This window comes from Amphiprion ocellaris, chromosome 15 (genome assembly GCF_022539595.1).
Source record: "Amphiprion ocellaris isolate individual 3 ecotype Okinawa chromosome 15, ASM2253959v1, whole genome shotgun sequence".
In the NCBI taxonomy this organism is placed as follows: domain Eukaryota; kingdom Metazoa; phylum Chordata; class Actinopteri; family Pomacentridae; genus Amphiprion; species Amphiprion ocellaris.
The window spans coordinates 33,223,210-33,249,217 of record NC_072780.1 but is presented as its reverse complement, the minus strand read 5'-3'; the positions used below and the strand labels follow the sequence as shown (position 1 = coordinate 33,249,217).

General features: G+C 39.6%; 2 protein-coding genes across 5 annotated transcripts in view; one reads left to right on the top strand and one right to left on the bottom strand.

Annotated features, from left to right (window-relative positions):
* Nucleotides 1-19,723, top strand: part of ago3b (argonaute RISC catalytic component 3b) — a 37,329-nt gene extending 17,606 nt beyond the window's left edge. For 2 of the 4 annotated variants that reach the window (XM_055018108.1, XM_055018106.1), the window contains exons 11-19: nucleotides 1,037-1,170; nucleotides 4,627-4,811; nucleotides 5,000-5,159; nucleotides 5,777-5,867; nucleotides 6,123-6,317; nucleotides 7,308-7,442; nucleotides 8,284-8,385; nucleotides 10,529-10,728; nucleotides 12,732-19,723. In XM_055018108.1, the coding sequence (XP_054874083.1) occupies nucleotides 1,037-1,170; nucleotides 4,627-4,811; nucleotides 5,000-5,159; nucleotides 5,777-5,867; nucleotides 6,123-6,317; nucleotides 7,308-7,442; nucleotides 8,284-8,385; nucleotides 10,529-10,728; nucleotides 12,732-12,840 (1,311 nt within the window). In that variant the 3' untranslated portion in view covers nucleotides 12,841-19,723. Of the gene's footprint in view, nucleotides 1-1,009; nucleotides 1,171-4,626; nucleotides 4,812-4,999; nucleotides 5,160-5,776; nucleotides 5,868-6,122; nucleotides 6,318-7,307; nucleotides 7,443-8,283; nucleotides 8,386-10,528; nucleotides 10,729-12,731 lie in introns of all 4 variants that reach the window. The other 2 variants (XM_055018105.1, XM_055018104.1) reach the window with 2 other exon arrangements.
* Nucleotides 19,724-22,073: 2,350 nt separating this feature from the next.
* Nucleotides 22,074-25,780, bottom strand: LOC111563503 (free fatty acid receptor 3). Its single transcript, XM_035944616.2, has 2 exons — nucleotides 25,573-25,780; nucleotides 22,074-24,436 (listed from the first exon to the last, which is right to left on the bottom strand). Exon 2 carries the CDS (start codon nucleotides 24,403-24,405, stop codon nucleotides 23,440-23,442), a length of 966 nt encoding a protein of 321 aa, XP_035800509.1. The 5' UTR covers nucleotides 24,406-24,436; nucleotides 25,573-25,780; the 3' UTR covers nucleotides 22,074-23,439.
* Between the last annotated feature and the right edge of the window lie 228 nt (nucleotides 25,781-26,008).

Below are 26,008 nucleotides of genomic sequence, written 5' to 3'. Positions count from 1 at the left end.
AAAAATGACTCAACATGTGCTCCATATATGATAAAGCTCGCCCAAAATAACTGTGGAAAGTTTGACCAGACAAAGTTCCAGTTTTTAGATGTTTAGACTAAATGTTGATCAGGACTCATTGGTAGGAACCAGAACCTGGTGATCATAGAGGTCTAGCTGCTGGTGTTCATAGAGGTCTTGATGTTGGTGTTCTTTGGAGTCTAGATGTTGGTTTTACATGTGCAAAGTTTCAAGCTGCTTCAATGTTGTCTTCATGTTGGAATTTAACAACATAAAAGTTGTAAAAGATGATCAAGATGCAAATACAAAAAAATCCAGGTCTGAAAATATATAAAGGTCTCAAAATTTATCCATAATATTCATAAGAACTTAGCTTTGGGTCCCAAATAACAAATAAGTAAACAAATCTTAGTCAGTGCAACAGCATAATACCAGAAATCTGATGTGACACGAAAACAGAATGAAAAATGTTGTAAATTTGTGTTGTTTTATTTCTTCATGTTTAATCTGACTCAACTGTAAACCACAGTCCTCTGATTCAGTCTTTTAGCATCTTTTCTTCTCTCTGAACGTGTACTTTGATGAATTTGTTTTGCTTTTACATGTTTTAACACATGAATGCTGTTTTGAGAAACCATCCAGAGAGGCAGTTGTAACCAGAAGTGGCTGCTTTGCATGTCTGTTATTAAAGAATGCATTTACAATACACCTTAAACGCATGGCCCAATCAGAAGCACAGATAAAACTCAGAGATTAATAAGTGCTCAGATAATCAGAATATGTGAATCCGTATGTTGTGTTTGTATGTTATGAATCCGCACGTTGTGTGTTTGTATATTATGAATCGTACGTTGTGAATCCTTACGTTGTGTGTTTGTACATTGTGAATCTGTACGTTGTGTGTTTGTACGTTGTGAATCCTTACGTTGTGTGTTTGTACATTGTGTGTTTGTACGTTGTGAATCCTTACGTTGTGAATCTGTACGTTGTGTGTTTGTCTGGCTGCCAGCAGATCAACCCTACACTGTCGTTGCAGAACCGTACGGTGGCCACACCGAGCCACGGCGTCTGGGATATGAGGGGGAAGCAGTTCCACACTGGAGTGGAGATCAAGATGTGGGCCATCGCCTGCTTCGCCACCCAGAGGCAGTGCAGGGAGGAGATCCTCAAGTGAGCTGCTAACGGTGTTTATTTCTCAGTTTAGTTATGAATTAACAGTCAGTAAAACAACAATGAACCAAAATATAAACACAGCACTGTTGTTTTTGCTCCCATTTTTCATAAGCTGAACTCAAAGATCTGAGACTGTTTCTGTGTACACTAAATATCTGTTTCTCTGAAATATTGTTCACACATTTGCTTCAGTCTGTGTTAATGAGCTCTTGTCTTCTCCGAGACAATCCATCCACCTCACAGGTGTGGCACATCAAGATACTGATTAGACAGCATGATTATTGCACAGGTGTGTCTTCGGCTGGCCACAATAAAAGGCCACTCTGAAATGTGTGATTTCATCACACGCCGCAGTGCCACGGATGTTGTCAGATTTGAGGGAGCGTGGAATTGGCATGCTGACTGCAGCAATGTCCATCAGAGCTGTGGACCATGAATTTAATGTTCATTTCTCTAGAAGAATAGAATAGAATAGAATAGAATAGAATAGATCTTTATTGTCACTGTTACAGAGAACAATGAAAATCGGTTTAGTACTCTCCAAATAGCAACATCAAAAATGATCTATATAACACACCTTACAAAAATATATACAACGTAAGAGTAAAACACCTTCAAAATATATACAACATAAGAGAGCAAAATTGCACATGGTATAAATTGCACTGAATCATAAATATTGCACTTGCAGGTGTGTGGTATTGTCGTTCAGGGTGGAGGGAGCAGACATTTGACAGCTTGGGGATAAAAGCTGCTTTTGAGTCTGTTGGTTTTGACTCTAAGTGTCCTGTAGCGTCTACCTGAGGGGAGAACAGAGAGCATCCTGGGAGGTCTCTGGTGATTCCCCTGACTTTCCTCTGAACTCTGCTGGTATAAACATCTCTGAGGGGAGGTAGTGTGGTCCCAATCACCCGCTCTGCTGCTCTCACCACCTGTTGCAGGTCCTTCCTGTCCTCTGCAGTGCAGCAGGTGAACCACCTGTACAGCAGTAGGTCAGGAGACTCTCAATGGTGGAGCGATAGAAGTTTATGAGCAGCTTTTGGGGGAGAAGAGCCTGACGCAGCTTCCTGAGGAAGTACAGTCTCTGTTGGGCCCTCCCCACCTGGTGTGAGGTGTGGGTGGACCATGTGAAGTCTGCAGAGATGTGGACCCCGAGGAACCTGAAGCTCTCCACCCTCTCTACCTCCTCTCCATCCATGAAGAGGGCGGAGTGCTCAGTTCGCTTGGATCTTCTAAAGTCCAAGACCATCTCCTTGGTCTTTCCACTGTTGAGGTTCAGGTTGTTGTGGTGACACCATCGCTGCAGATGCTTCACCTCCTCCCTGTAGGTTCATTCATCGTTGTCTCTAATCAGTCCTATGATGGAGGTGTCATCAGCGAACTTAACGATGGTGTTGCCAGAGTGAACAGGAGAACAGAGAGTAGAGCAGGGGGCTGAGTACACCCCTGAGGAGCACCAGTGTTCAGGATGAGAGTGGAGGAGATGTGGTCTCTGATCCTGACGTTCTGAGGTCTGTTGCTGAGGAAGTCCAATATCCAGGAGCACAGTGAGCTGCCGAGCCCAAGGTTGCTCAACTTCAGAACCAGTTTGTGAAGGAGAACTGTGTTGAAGGCGGAGCTGAAGTCCACAAACAGCATCCTCACATAGGTGTTGCTCCCTTCCAGGTGTGTGAGGGCTGAGTAGAGAGATGTGATGATGGCGTCTTCCGTTGACCTGTTTGTCCTGTATGCAGACTGATGTGGATGGAGGTCAGCAGTAATAGCAGCCTTAATATGGGAAGATATGAATCTTTCAAAGCATTTGGTTCTGATGGGGGTTAGAGCAAAAGGGCGATAGTCGTTCAGGCAGCTCACTGGGTTCTTCTTGGGCACAGGGATGATGATGGCTGTCTGAAGGCAGGTGGGGACTGTAGACTGTAGTAGCGAGAGGTTAAAGATGGTGGTGAGAACCTCTACCAGCTGTTTAGCACATGACTTGCGCCCTCTTTCTGTGACACCGTCTGGACCAGGTGCTTTCCTGGTGTTGACTCTGCTCAGGGTGGATCTGACCTGATGCTGCTGCAGCTGGATGGAGGGTCGTCCCTCTGGAGGAGCAGTGAAGGTGGAGGCCTGTCCGTTGGGTTGGTCAAAACGAGTGAAGAACTGGTTCAGAGTGTCTGGTAGAGTGCTGTCTGTGGAGTCTGACATTGTCTGACCATCCTTATAGCTGGTGAGTCTCTTGACCCCCTGCCACATGTTCCGGGTGTTGTTTTTGTCAAAGTGTTCCTCAATGCGCTGTTTGTATTTGCGCTTGGTCGTTCTGATGCCTTTCTGCAGGGACCGCCGTGCCTCTTTATAGGCCTGATGATCTCCTGATTTGAAAACAGCATCCTGCTCTCAGCAGGGCACCTCGCTGTTAAACCATGGCTTTAAGTTGGGGAACACTTTAACAGTCCTTGTTGATGTGACACTCTCAGAGCAGAAGTTGATGTAGGAGAGCACAGCAGATGTGTGACTCTCCAGGTTTGCCCCTTCTGCAAATATCCCCCAGTCTGCCATAGGCCGTCTCCAAAGGCGTTTCAGAGAATTTGGCAGTACGTTCAACCAGCCTCACAACCGCAGACAGATTTGTTGTTGGCCGAGTATACACCAATACAGATCTTTTTCTCAATTTTTTCCTCGATCCAAACGCACTACTAAGCACGACGGCCCTTCTACATCAATGATAAATAATATTATGCACTCCCACTTTTCTCCATGTGCTAACATAACTGCATAAGGGTTTTGTAACCATCAATGAGCCTTTCAACACCATTAGCTAACACAATGTAGCATTAGAACACAGGAGTGATGGTTGCTGGAAATGTTCCTCTGTACCCCTATGGAGATATTCCTTTAAAAATCATCTGTTTCCAGCTACAATAGTCATTTACCACATTAACAATGTCTACACTGGATTTATCATTCATTTAATGCTATCTTTATTGAAAAAAGCTCCTTTTCTATTAAAAATACGGATATTTCTAAGTGACCCCAAACTTTTGAACAGTAGTATAGATATAATAATAACAGGCCATCACCTCATCATATCTGTGGACTTTAAACTGCTGTTTAATATTTTTATTTTGAGTTTTTAGAAATCCAAACTTTTCACAGCGTTTGAAAGAAATCTTCGTTTTCATTGCTTAAGATTACATTTGCATCTAGATCCCAGACATAAAAGAATTGTTAATTTTGCAAAATATCTGGATTGGAGTGTACAAGATCTTAACAAAAACAGTTTCAACGCAAGTTAGTCCCTCCTGTAATAAATGTAGAGCAGCAGAGTTTAGCTTAGATCTCAGTTAAATGACATGATTAAAAAAGACTTCCCACACAGAACGAGAAATAAAACAGAACTCAGGATTGTCTTCATGTTGATGAGTCAAACTGTACATTTTAACGTGAGCGTTCTGTGTGTTTGTTTCCACTCAGGAGCTTCACCGACCAGCTGCGCAAAATCTCTAAGGATGCTGGGATGCCGATCCAAGGTCAGCCATGTTTCTGTAAATACGCCCAGGGAGCCGACAGCGTGGAGCCGATGTTCAGACACCTGAAGAACACCTACGCCGGGCTGCAGCTCATCATCGTCATCCTGCCGGGAAAAACACCCGTCTATGGTACAGACGATAACAATCAGTTCTGAATCATCAAAAAAAAAACAAAAAAAAAAAAAAACTTACAGACCAACCTCTGAACTCTAGCCTGATATTATCCTGTATAAAGACCAAAAGCAGTTTATTGAGTGTTGTTTGTGAGACCTCATCTAGTCTGTAAACAGCGTGTTCATGTGGTTTCTGACCCACAGCTGAGGTAAAGCGGGTCGGAGATACCCTCCTCGGCATGGCCACCCAGTGCGTCCAGGTGAAGAACGTGGTGAAGACGTCGCCTCAGACGCTCTCCAACCTCTGCCTGAAGATCAACGTCAAACTGGGAGGCATCAACAACATCCTGGTTCCTCACCAACGGTAAAATCAGAGAGCAGTCCTCCTCCAAGGCTGCTCATTCCCCCATATGTCAGAAATGCAGCATGTGTTTATTAGTTATTGATGATCAGAAATCACAGCAACATAGAATGTGTCCATTTAATATAGATGAACCCACAAACTAAATGACCTTGCTCTGAGCACAGGTGTGTGTTCTGCATGTGTACGTTATGTACGGATACCGGATCACGTGACCTAAATATGTAGCGGGCGGCAGGAATTGATGGGAGTCAGAAACACCCCCACAGTTTAATCAGTTGTTCCTTGTATCATTTCTGACAGATAAATCCCGATGTCTGCGATATTACAGAAATGAAATGACAGAAATAGCAGTTCAGATTTCATGTTTTTATCTTTATATTGTTGTTCAAACAGACAGATTTTAATGTGCAAAAAACCTGCTGAAAGTGGAAGTTTTTAAAAATGTTATCTCGAAAAGTATTTCATATATCAATCTAAAAATTCACAAATCTTTATAAATAGACAAATTAGAGGTAGTGGAGCAGAAATTGATCTGGAAATGTGAAGATTTGAGATGCAAAGGCTCTTTCTGCTGTCAAGTCATTTCAATTTAGAGGTGTTTTTCCTGTTCCATCCAGACCAACTGTGTTCCAGCAGCCGGTCATCTTCCTCGGTGCTGATGTCACTCATCCTCCAGCAGGAGACGGGAAAAAGCCGTCGATTGCAGCGGTAAGACTTCAATTTTGGGAAAAATTCTACTTTTCAGCTACTTTGCCTGCTTAAGTAACCCATAGAAGTCTGAGCATGCATGTTTTTGGTGCTAAAGTTCACGGAAATTTTCTATTTTTTATCAACTGATGCCACAAATCAGGCAGAGTTCTGAGCTTCTGCTGTAGTTTTCTGATTTTATTTTAAGGTTTGCAGCCTGATAGTGTTTGCACAGTGACACAGGACCAGTCTGAACCATATCTTCCTCCTCTACAGGTGGTCGGCAGCATGGACGCCCACCCCAGCAGGTACTGTGCTACAGTTCGGGTTCAGAGGCCCAGACAGGAGATCATCCAGGACCTGGCCTCCATGATTCGAGAGCTCCTGATCCAGTTCTACAAGTCGACCCGCTACAAGCCGACCAGGATCATTTTCTACAGGGATGGAGTGTCGGAAGGCCAGTTCAGACAGGTGCAAACACTAAAGTCTTCATGCTTTTCTGTGATTTCCAGCACTTTTATAAGCACTCTGTAGTCAGAATCAGAAATACTTTATTGATCCCAGAGGATAAACTGTTGACATTACAGTCACTCCCATTCAAAGTCTTAGAAATTTAGTCAGTAGAAAAAATATGGGATAAACATAAGCGGAAGAGTGTTTACTAAAATATACACATAAGTAGGAAGTTTACAGTATAAGAAAGAAATAATAATTCAGATATAATTATGTTTTTGCACATTATTGAGAGTCAACTCAAGAAGTGAACACGAGTTCACAACTGGCAGGTGAAACAAAATGAAGTCACACCTGTTTTAAATGCAAATTACTCTGAAGTCCCAAAAAACTCTCCTCTGTACACGGAAAGTACAGACTTAGGCGTTTTTATGTCCAGTAAAATAACTCCCTTCTGCCGTAAAATGCCATAAAATTCTCATACAGAAGCTTCATGCTTCAGGTTGACAGAATTTGTTCTTTATGTTTGAGTATGAAACCCTGGAATCTGTGTTTTTAAGACCGTCATCAGTGAACTACAGTTTATTAATGTTTTAAGATGGCCATGGCTGCTAGTTTCACTAATAATGTGTCTATCAGCATGTATAAAACACAATATGGATATATTAACAAGGTGAAAAATTTGTTATTTTGCTTAAAGGAATCTGTAGAGGGGCCATGACCACACATTTTTGTTTCAGTTTGTGGTTATTCTACTCTCCTTAACTTGTTCAACCAGATAAATAAGTGCATTGGGGATATATAAAGCACTCTTTTGAAATTAGGCATATTTTCTAGATACTGTTGACTTTCAAATTTTCAATTTAAGACAAAATAATGCCGTTTTTTTTCTTTATCTGGTCATTTGAACATTATTTTCACTCATGCAGTTTTCATTAAAACTTTCCAAACATTTTCTCTAAACGTATTTATCTGAATTTAAACTCACACTAGCTGTATTTTGTGCAGGTGCTGTACTACGAGCTGCTGGCCATCAGGGAGGCCTGCATCAGTCTGGAGAAGGAATACCAGCCAGGGATCACCTACATCGTCGTACAGAAACGCCATCACACTCGACTCTTCTGTGCAGATCGCAACGAGCGGGTGGGCAATACAAGATGGGATTTTATGGATGTTGTAAATAGTAGAAATGCATGAAATTAGGCTGAAATATTGAGCTAGTATCTCAACACAACAAAGTGTGAGATGTTGGAGTTCATAAGGATCTAGATGTTGGAGTTCATAGGTGTCTAGATGTTGGTCTTCAAGACCTCGGTTGGAGCCATTTAAACATTTGGAAGTCCAGAAAGTTTCTGTAAGTGTGTCTATAGATAGATGGATCCATATTTTGTACTAAAAGTAGAATTTGATGGGTGTTCCTGTTATTTTTCTACTGGTGTAGAAATGTAGAATGACTGAAATTAGGCCGAAATATTGAGCCAATATCTCACAAAGTGAAAAAGGATTTGATATCTGGGTCTTAATGTGACTTCTAGGAGCTAAAGTAAACAGCAGCTGGCCTTCTTTTTCAGGTTGTTGAAGATGTTTCACCTTCATCCAGTTCTTCAGAACCTCTTGAATGAGAAGTGACAGTGGTTTTAAGCTAGTGACTGGCATCAGTGAAGATTAACCTTAACCCTCTGACTTATTTAGGACGCAAATCCTACACAACAGTGGAGGTTCAAATCAGTAAAAACTCAGTGGAGATGAAAGTCTGAGACACCACTACTGACTTTTACACTCCTTGACCTTAAACCAGGACCTCAAACAGAATCTTTGTGACTTTCATAACATGAAAAGCTCTTTTTCACACATGTGCATTGTGATAAATGGATGGGTGAAGGTGAGACATCCAGTTGTTTTCTGCTGAAGCTCCTCAGATCGCCATGATCTGGACTGAGAATCCACAGACTCATCAGTTTGTGTTGTTCTGTTTCACCACCAGGTTGGACGAAGTGGAAACATTCCTGCCGGTACCACCGTGGACACCGACATCACCCACCCCTACGAGTTCGACTTTTACCTCTGCAGTCACGCTGGAATCCAGGTAAGCCTTCAACAGCACACACTTTCTAGACAGATCTACAGTATCGCTAGGTGAGGAGGCGAAAAATGACCAAAAACTTAAATCAGGTTTTTGATTTTTAAAGGTTCAATCACTGAACTATTTGATCACATTTTGGGCTTAAACAGAACCCATTATTAGTTGGTATTTTAAAGACTCTCAGGGTTCTCATGGGTGTGGACCCAAAACTGATTTCTCTAAAATATTTAGGCTGAATTTTGAGAGTTTCTTAATTATTGTAAGCTTTCCCTCCAAAAAACCCATCTTACCTGGGAAGCCATTTTAATGGTTCCATATCTCCACAAGAATCAAGAATCTTTATTGTCATTGTGTTTCCACACAACGAAATTACGATTGGTGACTTCCAGCTATATATAAAAAATAGAAAAAGGCAAACTAAGTACAAATAAAACAAATATGCAAATAAACTCCCACAGCCACAGAATTTGGTAAAAATACAGACAGAATAGTTTCCAGCAGATACCAATGATTAAATGACTCAAACAGACAACAAATGTTTAATTATTGGACCTTGAAAACGGAAAACTTGTGCAAAAATGGAAAATGTTGGTTATGTATCCCCATGAAGTTCCTGTATGTGCATGTACATGGATGGATCCATATTTCTAGATGTCTAGATGTTGGTGTTCATAGAGGTCTAGATGTTCATGGAGGTCTAGATGTTGGTGTTTTATTTGCAGGCTTTCAAGCTGCTACCATGCTCAGATTTAACAACATATGAAGCATATTTTTCCTTAAAGAATGGCACCATAAACATACTTGAAATGAACAGAGAAACTAGTGATAGTTCAACACAATAACCACCCTCTTTGGAAAATGTTGCCCATTTTTCCACTTTCAAGAAGCAATAGTTGAACATGTGAACTTTACTGGAGCCATTTAAACATTTGGAAGTCCAGAAAGTTTCTGTAAGTGTGTGTATAGATGGATGGATCCATATTCCTTACTAAAAGTAGAATTTGATGGGAGTTTCTGCTATATTTCTACTGATGTCTGATGTTGCCTGATTGGTATTATGAGGTCTTTTTTAATCCATATTTATAATCACGCCTCACAGTGTATTATTCTATATAGTGCTGGGCGATATGGAAAAAATCATATATCACAATACGGTTTATTTTATATCACGATGTACCACAATATAGTATATTTTCAGTTATTCTCTGAAAAGTTTGACAAAAATTCATTGCTTACTTTTTTCCAACTTTATTTTGAAGTGACATTTAACTGAACTGTCATAAATAAGAAACATACATTTTAGTGCAGCAATACAAATGTATCAAATGAAAACAGCTGTGGTGGAGGTACAGTAGCCTTCACATTTTATTTCAAAATCATACAGTTATTTAAACTGAATTGTCAAAATAAACTTTATTTTTAACTTTTTTTTAAAGTGCACGACATTTTCAAGTTTCTGAGAAGAAAAACACATTTTGCACAAAAGTTCAACTGTAAAAAATAAACAGAAATTATTTTTCAGCTTTCTGAAATCTGTAACCTTGTAGCATAGTTTGCATATGGCCGTCTTCTGCTCCATGTCGGACCTCTTGAACCCAACATGTAACCAAATCACAGACGTACCCCGTCTTTTCAGTAAAAGTGCTTCTTCTTGGGCTGCCTGCATAGCTGTCTCTGTCTGTTGCGACTTGGGGCCTGAAACTTCAACCTGCTCCTCGTCCATCGTTCAGCAGTTAAGTAACGTAAAGCATGTTGCAAACCCGCGTGAGAATCAAAGAACGTAAAGCAGCGTCATGTTGCAAAACCACAAGACGGAGTTTCTTTGCGAAAAATCTCTTTTTTATTCATCTTTATTTTCACTCATATAAACTTAGAGTATGCATAGTGACAAGAAAACACTAATACAATCATTGCAGGCTATTTAATGATATATTTGCTGTAATAGTTGATAAAATTAGGTTAGAAACGATAGAAGAGAAATGGCACAATAGACACTTTTCTATTGTTCCCACGATATGTATTGTCATATCGCCCAGCACTAATTCTATATATCACAGAGAATAGAAGGTAACGTGCAGCTCTGTGGAGCAGCTTCATCTAAATATATCTGCTCAGTGTTTGTCTCCATGGATCTTCCTCCCTGCAGGGAACCAGCCGACCGTCACACTACCACGTTCTCTGGGACGACAACTGCTTCACCGCCGACGAGTTCCAGCTGCTCACCTACCAGCTGTGCCACACCTACGTCCGCTGCACGCGTTCAGTCTCCATCCCAGCACCCGCCTACTACGCCCACCTGGTGGCGTTCCGCGCCCGCTACCACCTGGTCGACAAAGAGCACGACAGGTGGAGTTCTGATTTATGTAGAATTGTTCTGAGGAGCTTAAATCACTGTCACTGCGGAGGTCTGTTCCTGTTACAACAGCGCCTCCTCTGGTCCAAATATAGAACAATAAAATACTATTAAAAGATGTCAGATCTCTCACACTGGAGGGTTTTAGCTGTAATATTTGTGTTAGTTAGATTAAGTTCCGTAGTTTATAATAACCTCAGTGTCTAGTTTTATTAGTACATTTGTCCCATTTATCGCCATAATTAATATCTCCACTGAGTGTCAGCCTTTTTATGTATTATAGTTAATTAAAGTTGTGTTTTATATCATTTTTGAAGGTTTTAATCCCTAATATGTAAAATAATCAGGTATAATCACACCTTAAATAACACCACACAGTGTTCAGTCTTGTTAGGTTACAAATCAGAATCTTTTTTACTGGAAGCCACTTTGCTGCAGCAGTTGTTGTCTTCAGTGTGCTGTATAGAACATAATATAGACTTGACTTTAATATTTGATCTTATTTATGTTCCATGTTTGCAGTCTTAGTTATTTGCAAATTTTCTTCTCATTATTTGACATTTGGTTTTCTGTCAAGCTTGTTGGAACTTTGCCTTTAAAAGTGATAGGATTAAGGCAGAAACCTGTGAAATTTTTGTATTTTTAGCCTTTTAAAAAAGTCCCATCTAGGAAACCATTGTACAGGTTCAACATCTCTAGAAATAAAACTCCCACAGTCATGACATTTGTTGAGGGCGGAATAGTTTCCAGCAGAGGACAAATTTTTAAATGATTTGTCCTAAAAAATGGGGAAAAAAACTGCAACATTTTCCTACAAAGGTGGCATGGTGTCTCTATAAGGTTCCTATAAGTGTATATATACATATGGATGGATCCATATTTCTACTAAAATACAGTCTTTGGTCGACATTTCACCAACTTTTGAGGCTCTAACATCAGTAGAATCTGATGTGAGGAAAGTTTGACCAAACAAAGTTCCAGTTTGTAGATATTTAGACTAAATGTTGATGTGGACTCATTGGTAGGAACCAGAAACTGGTGTTCATAGAGGTCTAGATGTTCATAGAGGTCTAGATGTTGGTGTTCATAGAGGTCTAGATGTTCATAGAGGTCTAGATGTTGGCGTTCATAGAGGTCTAGATGTTGGTGTTCATAGAGGTCTAGATGTTGGTGTTCATAGAGGTCTAGATGTTGGCGTTCATAGAGGTCTAGATGTTGGCGTTCATAGAGGTCTAGATGTTGGCGTTCATAGAGGTCTAGATGTTGGCGTTCATAGAGGTCTAGATGTTGGCGTTCATAGAGGTCTAGATGTTGGCGTTCATAGAGGTCTAGATGTTGGCGTTCATAGAGGTCTAGATGTTGGCGTTCATAGAGGTCTAGATGTTGGCGTTCATAGAGGTCTAGATGTTGGCGTTCATAGGGGTCTTCATCTTATTTTGAACACCTTTTGAGTCTTTCTAGACAGCTTTCAAGTCAAAATAGTAAAAAATGGAACCTTGTCTGGTCAAACTTTCCACACACCAGATTCTACTGATGTTAGAGCCTCAAATGTTGGTGAAATGTTGACCAAAGACTGTATTTTAGAAAATATGGATATATATATAGACTTAGAAGGTGTTTGTGGAGCCACTATGACACTCTGGTTTGGAAGCTTAGCACTTTTTTTCAGTTTTCAAGGGCTAACAATAAAAAACTTATCTTCTGTTTGGTCCGTTCAATCATCTGGAAGCTATTCTGTCAGTGTGCTCGACATATTTCATGCCTTTGGGAGTTTTATTTCTGGAGATATTAAACCTTTGAAATAGCTTCCAAGGTGAAAATGCAAAAAATTGCACTTCAGAGTTCTCAGATTTTTAGTTTTGGTCCCAAATAATCGATAGAAACACTCAGAAGTAGATCTGGAGGAACACTGCTCTCTGAAGTGACCCAGACTGACTCACTGCAGGAATGGCTGATGGGTTTTCTCAGTTTAAATGTGTTTTTTGTTGTTCCTCAGTGCGGAGGGCAGCCATGTCTCCGGGCAGAGTAACGGCAGGGACCCCCAGGCTTTGGCCAAGGCGGTCCAGATCCACCACGACACTCTGAGGACCATGTACTTCGCCTGAACCAGACTTAGCGTCGCCCAGCAGCAGCTCGGACATCAGCGAGGAGAACGACCTCGTTATGCAACCTAAAAACCAGCCAGCCAAGCCTCTCCTTCCACACCTGACAGGAGCCTTTCCTTTGCTGGGCTTGTTTTGAGCTTAAAGACCGTCGGAGCAGCCAGTAAATTTAAAACTGAGGATCTTTGGGTGCACAGAGCAGAACCAGCGAGGACCGACCTGCTCCGTAGCCTCGGCCGGTTTGTGTTTTATGTTTGTTTGTGTGTTTTTTCAGCCTTTTAGATCCTGTATGTCGTCTTTCTGTCCTGGAAGCCTTAGCGCTGATTCTTCTGTCTCCCTTTAAGCCTCATAGTCCATCAGTCAGACAGGAAGAAGCGTAACTCTGCACAGCACAGACACTGAATGAAAACTTTTTATTTTCCAAACGAGCCACGTTCAGCCATCCTCTGAGGCCTTAAGACTGTTAGAAAACAAGGTGTTAAAACCAAACCTTCACGGGTTTTAACCTAAAGTTCATGTTCAGCAATAGTTTCTTTCTTCTGTCAACCAGTTTTTCCAATTTTCAGACCAGTTTCTATGTGAGGAACTCGAGCGGTGCAATAAGTTGTAAGAGAATCGGTTTGTCGTAGGTGAGTTTGTGACGTTGGATTCAGGAACGTAGAGTTTGAAGCGGTGAAGAAGGATCGATGGCGTTTGAAGAGATTAAACTAAAGTGCCTGATTTGGTCAGAAAGCGGCGAGCTGGTTAGTTGGAAGGTTTTTAAATCATACGTTGGTTTGAAAAGACTCCGTTAACACAAATCTGAACCCCAGAAAACTGCACAACTCGTCTCAGTTGATCTCACCACCAGCCAAGAGTGTAATTATTTCTGATTTCCTCAAGATCTGGTCATGAAATACTCTTTGATCAGAGTAGTAGAAGATTCTGATGCAGAATTTAAAGCTCACATTTGGTGTGAATTTCACTTCTCATTCTGACATCGGCATAAAATAATGAACTGGTTCTTTCCTCGTCGCAAAATCAATGATTTGTGATTTTAAAATTACATGAATTTAACTTATACTCACTTATGGGTCATTCCAGAACTGGAGGACATTTTACGTCTCATCCGTCAAATGTCAAATAATCCATGTTGAAAATACTAAAATTTGCAGTTGCAGTAAATGTTCTTGTCCTGAGACCAAATCTAAAAAAACTACGAGAGAAGAACGTTTTGGACAAATTCTAAGTGAATTTGGATGGGTTTTGAGTCATTTTGGACTAATTTCAACTCATTTCACATGTGCTTTAGACAGATTCTTAATCATTTTGGATGAATTTTGAATAATTTAGGACATATTTCAAATCATTTGGAACAAGTATCAACTCATAATAGAAATATTTCAAGGGATTTGGGACAACTCAATGAGTTCTGGACAAATTCTAAGTGAATTTGGACAAGTTTTGAGTCATTTTGGACTAATTTCAACTCATTTCACATGTATTTTAGACACATTTTTAATCATTTTGGATGAATTTTGAGTAATTTAGGACACATTTCAAGTCATTTGGAACAAGTATCAGCTCCTGATGGAAATATTTCAAGGGATTTAGGATAATTGGATGTGTTTTGGGCAAATTTTAGGTTGTTTTGGACAAGTTTCGAGTAATTTGGGTTTAGTTTTGACTTAATTCACATGTATTTAGACAGATTTAGACGAATTTTGAGTCATTTTGGATGAATTTGCAGTTATTTAGGACAAATTTCAAGTCATTTAAAATATGTATCAACTCATAATGAAAATATTTTCAGGGATTTGGGACAACTCAAAGAATTTTGGACAAATTCTAAGTGAATTTGGATGGGTTTCAAGTCTTTTTTGACTAATTTCAACTAATTTCATGTTTTTAGACAGATTTAGACACATTTTGAGTCATGGGTGAATTTTGAGTTATTTAGGACAAATTTCAGATGTTGAAGAAATTTCCCTCTTAGTCCTTTGAAGTTTGCTGTAGTGGGGTGTTTATTGGTATTCTGGCATACGGTGGGCTGACCAACACAGAGCATGAGTCTGTGAATGTGAGCCGACCCAGAACATTCTGAGAGTAGCCCTTTTATAGGGATGTCAGAAGGTGGATCAGAGGGTAGGGAGGGGGCAGTATGGAAACACAAGGGTGAATAGTGGTTAATGTGCCTGTAGTTGGTTAACAGACAGTAAGACAACAACTAAGAGCAATTCAATCAAAGGATCTGGCATATAGAGGTCTGACAGACAGTAACAATAAACAAAGATAGCAGAATAGGGGATAACCGTGGGAAATGGAATGCAGGGGGTGACATGTGACACTAGTTCCAAAAGGTGTGCTATTTTCTTCATCACAAGTCATTTGGAACAAGTACCAGCTCACACTTTCAGCATTTCAAGGGGTTTAGGACAGTTGGATGTGTTCTGGGCAAATCTGAAGTGGATCTGGATGAGTTTTGAGTAGTTTTGGATTAATTTGATTTGATTTCAGACTAATTCTTTGGACTGTTTTCCATCAGTCAGTTTGTCCTCTTGGTCAGCAGTAACAGCAGCTAAATATCTAGCTTCTACTGCTGAGAAAAAGATCACATTAGCATGGATTAGAGTAGAGTTAGCAAACAGCACAGAAAACATGGAAGAAGAAGCTGAGCCCATCAATACCTATTATTGATCAATATGGAGCAGAAAGGTTCATTTTTCACACATTTTGAAGCCCAAATGTCCTCCAGGTCTGGGATGAGCCTTACATCTCATTGCTTTTGGGATTTATTCTCATTTCTTGTCATTTTTACTGAGTTTTAATGTGAGTCGTTGCACACAGTCTGATTTAAAGTAAGAGCTAAAAAACATTTTCATTTTTAACTCTGTAACACTGAGAATCCAAACTATTTTAATGTCTTAGGACGCCTTAAAAGGAGACTTCTGGAGATTTGGGGTTGTATTTTAGTCCGTTCAGGCAGAAATGCAGACTTTTGAATGATCATTTTCTGGAGGAAAATGTAAACGTCAGCTTTGACTATCAGAGATTAATTTAACGTTAATAATAAAGTACAGCCGTTTCTGATTTTGTCGTCTTTTCTGGCGGCTCTTGTGCTTTAAAATCTAGTCGTATTTTCTGCAGTTAAGCTAAACAACCTGCTGCTGTCTTTTATCGTGCAAATGTGTTGGTACTAAATGGTGCTAAAAGGCCTAATGTTTGTGTATGTCGCCTCCATGAGATTACTGGGCTGAAAACGCATCCGCTAAAAATGTAAAAAAAAAAAAACAACTTGATGTAGTTTGACGCTCTGCAGTGGCTTTGTTTTTATAAATGGATCTATTTGATTAATCTGGGGTGAGATCAGAAATCATTTCCACATCAAGCTGTCAAACATGTGATGCAGCTATAAATGAATATCTGAGCCGGCATTAGTGAAGCTTCAGACTGGAAACTCGTGTCCGTTGGTTTGCACTCGACCAGTCGAAGCCTTAGGGTTTCTGAGTCTTTATCACTAAGCAGCTTTTACTTCCGGAGGAGTTTTGAGGTGGAAGTCACCAAAACAAACTGTAAAATATCAGAAAACAGCAACAGAGAGAAATATCTGTTCTGTATATTATATTTTTTCCCCACAGCAGAAGGCGGTGTGCTTTTATTTTGGCGGACCAACAGCATAAAACCCAAAGATACAGTTAATTATTCTACTTTTTCTAAAAATCCCATCTGAAACTGGAGGAAGCAGCAGGTTTTCTTCTGGGGTTGAGACTCTTCTTGCCTTCAGTCGGTCGTGTCGCTGCTTTTCTGTCTTGGACTTGGTTTAAATCTTTTTGGTTCCATGTTTTGGACCAAACCAATGTGCCTACAGGGGGCGCTGACCGGGCTCCGCTATGAGAAAACAGAAGTTTAAAGGATTCTGTTTAACTGCACTTAGAAACGGGTTTGGAGTTGGTTCAGATTCTATTTAAATGTTTTAATTTCAGACACTTTAGTCGACTTTAGGCCGCTTCTTCATGTTGGACTTTGATTTTACTCGAAGTTTGTTTCATGGAGGTGAACCGCCGCCACACCAGGAAGAGAAAAACTGATGATTTTTTTGTTTTTCATGCGATAGGTTTCAAATTATTAGAACAGAACATAGAATATTTTCCTTTTTCTAACAAAATGCTGTTTATCTGGTTAAAACTTGAGATGTTTGGCGTCACAATTGATCTTTTAAGAGGCTCTACTTGATGTTGGAGTTGAGATGTTCGTTACATTCTGCTGTTATTGATCCTGATGGAGGATTTGGTGACCAGTTATGAGCCTCCAGTTAGAACAGATTTTTCTTCCTGTACAGAATCAGTCATTAAAACGGCTCCATAGCGCCACCTGGAAAAATTCAAACAGGAACTACGACCAGGACGTGTCACCTACAGCTATGAAATTTGGTAGGCATATGTAATCCATCAAGACGCACAAAAATGTAATTGACGTCCATACCTAAAACACAACAGGAAGTCAGCCGTTTTGAATTATGTGTCATATTTTGGCAGATTTTGGACCATTTTTTGGACATTTTCAAAAGCTATAAACTCAGACAGCCCCAACAGAGCTGAAGTTTGGCCCAGATGTACAGCAGACATGGGTGCCAAAATGCTCCACAAACATCTAAGGACGTGGAAATGGCAGCTAAAGAAATTTCGACATTTTGCCATGAAACAGGAAGTGATGTATAACTAGCCTGTATATGTTCCAATCTGCCTCAAACTTTACATGTTTGATCAGACTCCAGCCATCATCACATCCATAGGAGAAAAATACACTCTCAGTCGCAGCGCCACCTAGTGGACATGCTTGGATTCAGCAAGGATGCGAGGACCCAACCAACGCTGCTTGCAGCTTTAATTATTACCATTATTATTATTATCCAATATCTTCCGTTGTGTTTAACAGCAGAATGTCTCAACATGGAGCAGAACTTAATCCAGTGACTCGTATTCTTTCATTTATTCATTCACCATGAACCTCATTCAAACAGCAGTTTGAACGTTTTTTTGATTAAATTTAAAAAAAAAAAGAAGTTTTCATCTAATAATGTGACAGCGTCTTGTTATAACGTGAATATAAAACATAAAAATGTCTATTTATGGTGCAAAATCATCTTGTTTTAATGTGAATTTATTTTTTTTAACATGAATACATCTTATATAAAATCAAAGCATCTTATAACGTATATATTTTTTATGTCAAAACATCTTGTTTTAACATGAATATTTCTACTTAAAATATGAAAAGATTTTATTACATACATATATATCTCATAACATGAAAGTGTGTTAAATATCTAAAAATCATATTTATCTATCTAGAAATGATCTATTTATCACGTGAAAACATCTCATAACTTGTAAACATCCTGTTAAAAGGTGAAAATATCTAGTTTCAACATGACTATATTTTCTTATAGCATAAAAAAATCTTATGACATAAAAATTTCTTGCTATAATGTGAAAATATCTCATCATAAAATGTTAAAACATGAAAACATCTGGTTATAACATGAATATGTCTTTATTTAATGTGTAATTTTCTAGTTATAACCTAAAAGTATCTCGTTATAGCATGAAAACATCTGGTTATAACGTAGAAACATCCTGTTACAACATAAAAATATCTTGTTTTTGACTAAAACATCTTATTCAAACAAAAAACATCTGGTTATAACAAAAACATCTGTCTATAACAAACATCTTATTAAAACAAAAACATCTGGTTTTAACTTAAAAATATCTTGTTTTTGACTACAACATCTGGTTATAGCATAAAAACATCTGGTTATAACAAAAACATCTGGTTATAACATGAAAACATCTGGTTATAACATTTTAAAGTTTGTTACAAAGTGAAAACATCTCGTTCTAAAGTGAATTTTTTTTTTTTTTTGAACAAACTTCTCGCTCTATAAAGTGATTGTGATCGGTTCTTATTTTCCTGGAGTGGCATCTTCACCCTGCTGTGGTTCTTCAGCAGTCGAGGAATGTTAGTTTTATTTCCAGAGAATCACCTCAGAGCCTGAAGGCAGCTTCTGATGCCTTTTCCCCTCAAAGCCAGAAGCATTTTTCAGTCTGAATGGACAAATATTTATATGTAGAGATGCTAACGTGATGCACAGACCACTTATTTATTCTACCAGAGTCCAGTTCGGAGCTCATAGTTCTGTTTGTTTAGCCGATGAACCATCAGCCCTCCTTCATTTCTTCATCTCATCAACGAGGCGACGGTTATTTTTACTCTTTCTGTGTTTCCCAGAGGAGGAGGGTTGAAGGTTCGACTGTGCCTTTCCTGATGGTGCTGATTTAAAACAGAATTGTTATATCGATGCCTGACGATGCTGTACGGAGCATTTGTGTGTTCTTACCTCTGATATATGCCAAGAACAGAGAAAATATGCAGAGCTGATCGGTTTGGAGCTGACAGGACCAAAATAAAAAGGCCTGGACTCTCAAGCACAACTTCAAAATAAAAGCATTTCTGGGTGAAGATCAAACACTGTAGAAGTGATGTAGCATTATTTATTTATTTCCCACTGACTGCTAGAAACACCTTTTCCTCCTTGGACGGCAATAATGAAGCTCCTGATTCATGGTTTTTGTCTTTTAATGTGAAATTCACACGTTTACAGACTTCACAACAAGAGCACCCGCAAAAACAAATCTGTCGAGCTGCATATCGAAGAAGAAAAACAGATGTTTGGGTTTCACGGTTATTTCATATTAATGTGCTTTTTGTTTGTGTGCCTGATTATGAGACTTCTAGAAGTAAAAGTGTATTTTGTTTAACACTCACCTGATCCTGGTCCGAAGTTGAGCCTTCTTATTTGTCATATTTAATTTTTGGAATAAATACTCCATGTATAAAAATACTGTGAGCTCGTTTTTTTTTTCTTTTTGATGGTTTGAGAAGGAAAATGTAGAAATGTTGAAGAAAGAGACGAGTGAGGGAGGCCACCAAGACACCTATGGATGGATGGATGGATGTAGAAAGTAAAACATTATTTCATCGTTTCTTTTCTTTACCCTTGAAATAAAATGATTGAGTTGCAGCACAAAATTTGGGAAAAGTCAGTGGCACAGTTCTTAAAAAGCATTAAATCTAATAATCACAGTAAAATTCCCGTTTAAAGACACAAAATGTGATTTCAGTTTGATCAAATGTACAAAAGTAAACTGCTTTCACCAAAACAGAAACGTGTTTGAGTTTGACTTCACTTTTTTTCTGATTTTTTTTTTTCCATTTTATGTGTTGACTGAAAAAAATAAAAAATTAGGACAAAACTACAAATAGTAATTTGGAAAATTGCTGTTTTACTGTATTTAAATCAGCTAAAAATATGTTTATTTTACATATATTTGCTGTTGTCACTGGTTTTACAGTTTTATATTTTTCTGGTACCCTTGCTGCCAGATTTTCACTTTTTGTTTACAGAATTTGTTTTGTCATCGTATTTTTGGCTAAATATTTTTATCTGATATTCCTGCATAAATGACTGGACTGAAGTAAGACCTTTTCGTAGCGAGCTAAACGTATTTTTTCTGGCATCCTTGCTGCCAGATTTCCACATTTTTATTTTACAGTGCTTTTAAACTGCTTGTTTTCGATCGCTATTTATTAACATTTAAATGCTCTAAAAATTATTTGCAGTCCTAAAAATATAAATTAGCTTTCCCTTAACCTGCAGTAAAATCTTGCTTTTATAATGCTTTTATATTAATGCAACATCAGTCAGAGAATACTCTTCTGCATTAAAATACATTTTCCTGACTATACTTTTATCAACTTTTACTTTTAATGTAGTATTTTACAGCACTTTAATAAACAATCTGAGTTTTGTGCACCAACATTCAGTATTTATCATAAGGAGACTGTACAGATAGAGCTGTTTGTGTTCAGCAGGACTCTATAAAGGGGTGTCATCGGTGTTAACACTCTCCACCTGCACAGCAGCTTCATTATTACTGCCAGGAAATGACCAGAGAGCAGCTATCAGTCCCTCCACACCTGATAAAGCAGAGTTGTGTATTCAGTGCGTCTAAACTTCCGGTAAGTTGTGATCATAACTCCGTATTAGCTGGACAGTGAACATCCTGCTATCCAGGTTTTTAATTACTTTACCCTATAAAACACTCAGCTTTGATGAAACCGTGTCCTGGCTGCACTGAGTCACACAAAAAATGATACTTAGCCGGTTTACTTTAGGTATGAGCCCTACTGGGACAAGTTCCAGCTTTATTTACTCAATTAAGGTCAGGCAGAGTCCATGTCTGGGCTTCAGTCTAATAGTGTATCTGTTTATGAAGGTTCCTGGATCTGGAAGGTCCAGTCTCTGGTGGATCAGAACTCCTGGATAGAACTACGCCATGAAGACTGAAGAACCAAGACAGTCTGAGAAAAAGTTGTTAAAAAGCATCAGTCAGGACGATACGAGAACATTTCCAAGTTCCTGAAGATCTCTTGGAGTCTAGATAAATCCATCATTAAGAAACGAAAGGAAGATGGAACATGAATAAATCTGACGAGAGCAGGACGTCCTCAAGACCTGAGAGACTAGAGAGGGAGGCCACCAAGACTCCTATGACTCCTCTCAAGGAGAAAGAGACTAGAGAGGGAGGCCACCAAGACAACTATGACTCCTCTGAAGGAGAAAGAGACTAGTGAGAGAGGCCACCAAGACAACTATGACTCCTCTGAAGGAGTTCCAGCTTCAGACTGTTCATCCAACAACTGCTGTCTGTTCTTCACCAGTCAAAGCTTCATGGAGACAAAGAGAAAGACTCTGATGGAAAAAGTTTAAATTAAATCTGGACCAGAGTTCACCAGAAGACATGTGGAGACTCTGAAGACACCTGGAAGAAGGTTCTTTGGTCTGAGGAGACCAGGATGGAGCTTTATGTTCATCAAAGTAGGTGGTATGTTTGAAGCACGGTGGTGGTAGCATCATGATATGAAGCATGAAGGTGGCAGCATCATGATGTGAAGCATGGAGGTGGCAGCATCATGATGTGAAGCACGGTGGTGGCAGCATCATGTTCCTCAGCAGCAGGTCCTGGAAGGCTGGTAAAGGTAGAGGGTAAATAGAGAAATTCTGGAGGACCTGATGCATCTGAAGAGACCTGAAACTTGGAGAAGATTTGATTTAGTTGCGGCCAAATGTACATCTATGAAATACATGAAGGAGGCAAATACTTCAACCAAACAAACACATATTTTGCGTTTTATACTTTTAATTAGTTGACATTATTTTGTAGAAATCTAACGCTAACCTCAAACCTGTACAAAGAACTTAATCAACACAAACACATCTGTAGTGGTTCTAACTCCACATAATATCATGTTATCACTTTGAATATTGTAGGTCGACAAAAGCAGACACAGAAACTTGAACTTTGTAAAGTGAGACAACGACACAAACAGTAACTGATCCACCAACAATCTCCCTGAAGTCCCTTTTATTGGTTGGAGGATAAGAACAGTTCCTGGACCTTCATTTTGTCAATTTTTTTGCATAACTTAGGGGTCAGTCTGTGTCCTTTCCGTGTTTGTAAAGTCTCCTCCATCTGATAATATCTGTTGGTGATGTTCTGTCACCATCCAGCTCCAACCATGAGGAGATAATGTCAATACAAACTAGACAAGACCAACAAGGATATTGACTTATTTTGCTTTGTTCCTTTTGTCGTTTTTAGTCCAACATTCATCTCCAGTTTCTTGTCATCTGTTTCAATAAACAGGACATTTATTGTCATGTGTGTTCATTTATTGTCCGTTTCTGTGTTTACTGTTTCCAGTACATGTATGGGAACTTCTGTTGGGCAAAATAATCCTCATACGCTGTTAAATTCCAACATGGAGACAACATGAAAGAAACTCTGCATATCTAACACCAACATCTAGACCTCTATGAACACCAACATCTTAGACTTCTATGAACATCTAGACCTCTATGAATATATAGACCTCTATGAACACCAGCATCTAGACCTCTATGAACATCTAGACCTCTATGGACATCTAGACCTCTATGAATATATAGACCTCTATGAACACCAGCATCTAGACCTCTATGAACATCTAGACCTCTATGGACATCTAGACCTCTATGAACACCAGGTTCTGGTTCCTACCAATGAGTCCACGTCAACATTTAGTCTAAATATCTAAATACTGGAACCTTGTCTGGTCAAACTTTCCACACATCAGATTCTACTGATGTTAGAGCCTCAAAAGTTGGTGAAATGACGACCAAAGACTGTATTTTAGTAGAAATATGGATCCATCCATATAGATATACACTTACAGGAACTTTATGGAGACACTATGCCAGCCACATTTGAAATTTTGCTTTACTATTTTCCATTTTTAAGGGTCAACAATTGAAACTTGGCACCTGCTTGAACCATTCCATCATTTAGATCTGCATGACCCAGTTCTGTGATCTCGTTTCATGGCCGTATGAGTTTTACTTCAGGAGATACTGAACTGTGAAAATGACTTCTCAGGAAAGACAAACCATAGCATGCATCCAAAGTATTTTTCAGAAGTCTGTGTGTGCATATTTCCTGAATTCTGATTTCTGCTGGACTTTCAGGGAGGTGCTGCTTCCCGGTATTTTTCAGTTTTGGAGGGTTTGTGTTTAGGGCTGTGAGGAACTGCTCCACATCTCAGGATGTGCAGCTTCGGCGCGACGTTCCTGAAGCAGTTCTTCAACATGCTCCTGACGGCCGCTGAGGAAAAATAAAAGATAAACGGATCCAGACAGGCGTTGAAGGTGCTGAAGAGCAGCGCCACGTTCCTCCACTCCTGACTCTCCTTCCGGACGAAGCCCACCACATGGGAGGCGTTGTAAGGCCCGAAGCAGACGGCGAATACGATCAGCGTGCTGAGCGCTAAACCGATGCAGCGAAGCCTCCGCCGCCGGCCGATGTTTGGGAGTCGGGACAGGATGAGGATGAAGTTGACGTAGCAGAAGCAGCTGATGAAGAAGGGGATGCAGAAGAGGACGAGGAAGAGCTCGAGGCGGAACGGCAGCAGGATGTCGAGCTCGTCCTCGGTGAAGTTCAGGTAGCAGGTGGTTGGAGGCGGCACCGGCGTGCTGCCGTTGGATCCTGTCCTCCACTGGGAGTAGGGCATGATGTAGACGATGCTGAGGTTCAGACAGGTCACCACCCAGAACATCATGCTGGCCACCACGGCATAGCGAGGCCTGCGCCACACCGAGTACCTGAGCGGGTAGGCAACTCCCAGGTAGCGCTCCACGCTAACAGCGGTTAGCAGCAACGTGCTGTTGTAGATGGTGACGTAGAACACGTACCCAGTGAAGGGGCACAGCTCGTAGTGCAGCATCCAGGCAAGGTTATCGGATGCCTCCTTCATCTTAAAGGGCAGGAACGCCAAGAAGATCAGGTCCGAGATGGTGAGGTTCAGCAGGAGGACGTCGATCGGGGTCGCCTTGCGACGCACCTTACGGCAGAAGGTGCAGAAAGCCAGGATGTTGGTGGGGACGCCCATCAGGAAGGTGAGGATGTAGACGGAAAGCAGCAGGTGCAGCATGGCGGCCAGCCAGAAGGGGGCGCACTTCAGACTGTGGAAAGGAAACGGGAAGCAAAGCATGATGTGGTTGAAGATTTACGGACAGATCCTTGTTTAAAGCTGATAGTTGGGCAGGAAATTGAAAACCGTCATGTGAGCATCAAGTGTGGAACATTTAACCCTCGTGTCGTCCTGCGGGTCAAAATTAACCCGTTTTAAAGTTTGAAAATGTGAAAAAAAAATTGTATTTTCACAGTGAAACTGCTGATGTCCACATTTTCAACATTTTTGGGAAAATTAACGTTTTTTTGGTGGAAAAAAAAGAAATGTTGAAAATGTTTCTTTAAGAACATTCACAAAACTGTTCTTAAAGAAATTATTTTTATGTGAAGGGTCTTAAAGAAAATTTAAGAAGTTTTACTGATATATATGGAATCACTTTAGATATTTTAAAGATTTTTTTTGGAAGATTTTTCTTGCCAAATTTGGGGGATTTTTTTTAAATAAAACTTTTAAGTGAAACTTTTAAGAAATTATTGGAATTTTCTTCCTAAAGGTTTTGCAAATTTTCGCTGGATTTTGGTTGATTTTTTTCTGAATGTTCTAAAAGAAAATATTAGAACTTTCACTGATACATATGGAATCACTTTTTTAGGATTTTTTGGAAGATTTTTATTCATTTACATTTTTTATTTTTTTATTCTTTGAATTTTTATTTCTTGCCAAATTTGGAGATTTTTTTTTTTAAATAAACTTTTAAGGGAAACTTTTAAGGAATTTTTTGAATTTTCTTCCTGAAGATTTTGCAAATTTTTATAAATTTGGGGAATTTTTTGATGAGTTTTTGGATTTTTTTCAGACAAGGGAACAACTTTTTTTGGTGCCCGTAAATGAGGACAACAGGAGGGTTAAACACAGATTTATGTAGAATTAATGCCTAATATGAAAATAAACCATGTGGATGATTGGTCCTGCAGTTAAACTTTATAAAACGCTGGAAGAAGTTGTTCTCTCTTGATCGTTCTTTCCATTGATTAGTCGACAAGAGGAAAAAATCTCCAGACTTTAAGTTTCTCATGGCTACACTTCCTCAGTAAAGTCTTGATCTCCAGCATTTAATGTCAAACACTAAAACAGTCAGAAAGTACAGAAGCAGACACAGAGCTGGATGATTCCAGATAAACTCACCTCAGTCCAGACTCTCCATCACTGCAGGTCTTCCTCCTCCATCATGTTTGACCGGATCAAACAGATCAGCTTCTTATCTGAGTCTCTGCTGCCTGTCCGGCGGAAATTTAATAAACTTCTGGACACAATCTTTGTTCTTCAAACATCGTCTCCCAGCAGCAGCTCAGCAGCTCGTCGGGCTGCAGGACGAAATGTGACGACAAAACACCTTCTGAAGAAGTTCACCAGCGGAGGAGGAAAAAAAACATGCATTTTATTGTGTAATGAGAGCGACTCTTTAAGGAAAATGCAAAAAGCTCCATAACAGGGTTCAGGAAATAAGTTGCTGCCCAGTTTTTATCTCCCAAAAATGAGTCCACATCAACATCTTGACTAAATATCAAACCTCAAAAGTTGGTGAAATATGGACTGAAGACTGTATTTAAGTAGAAATATG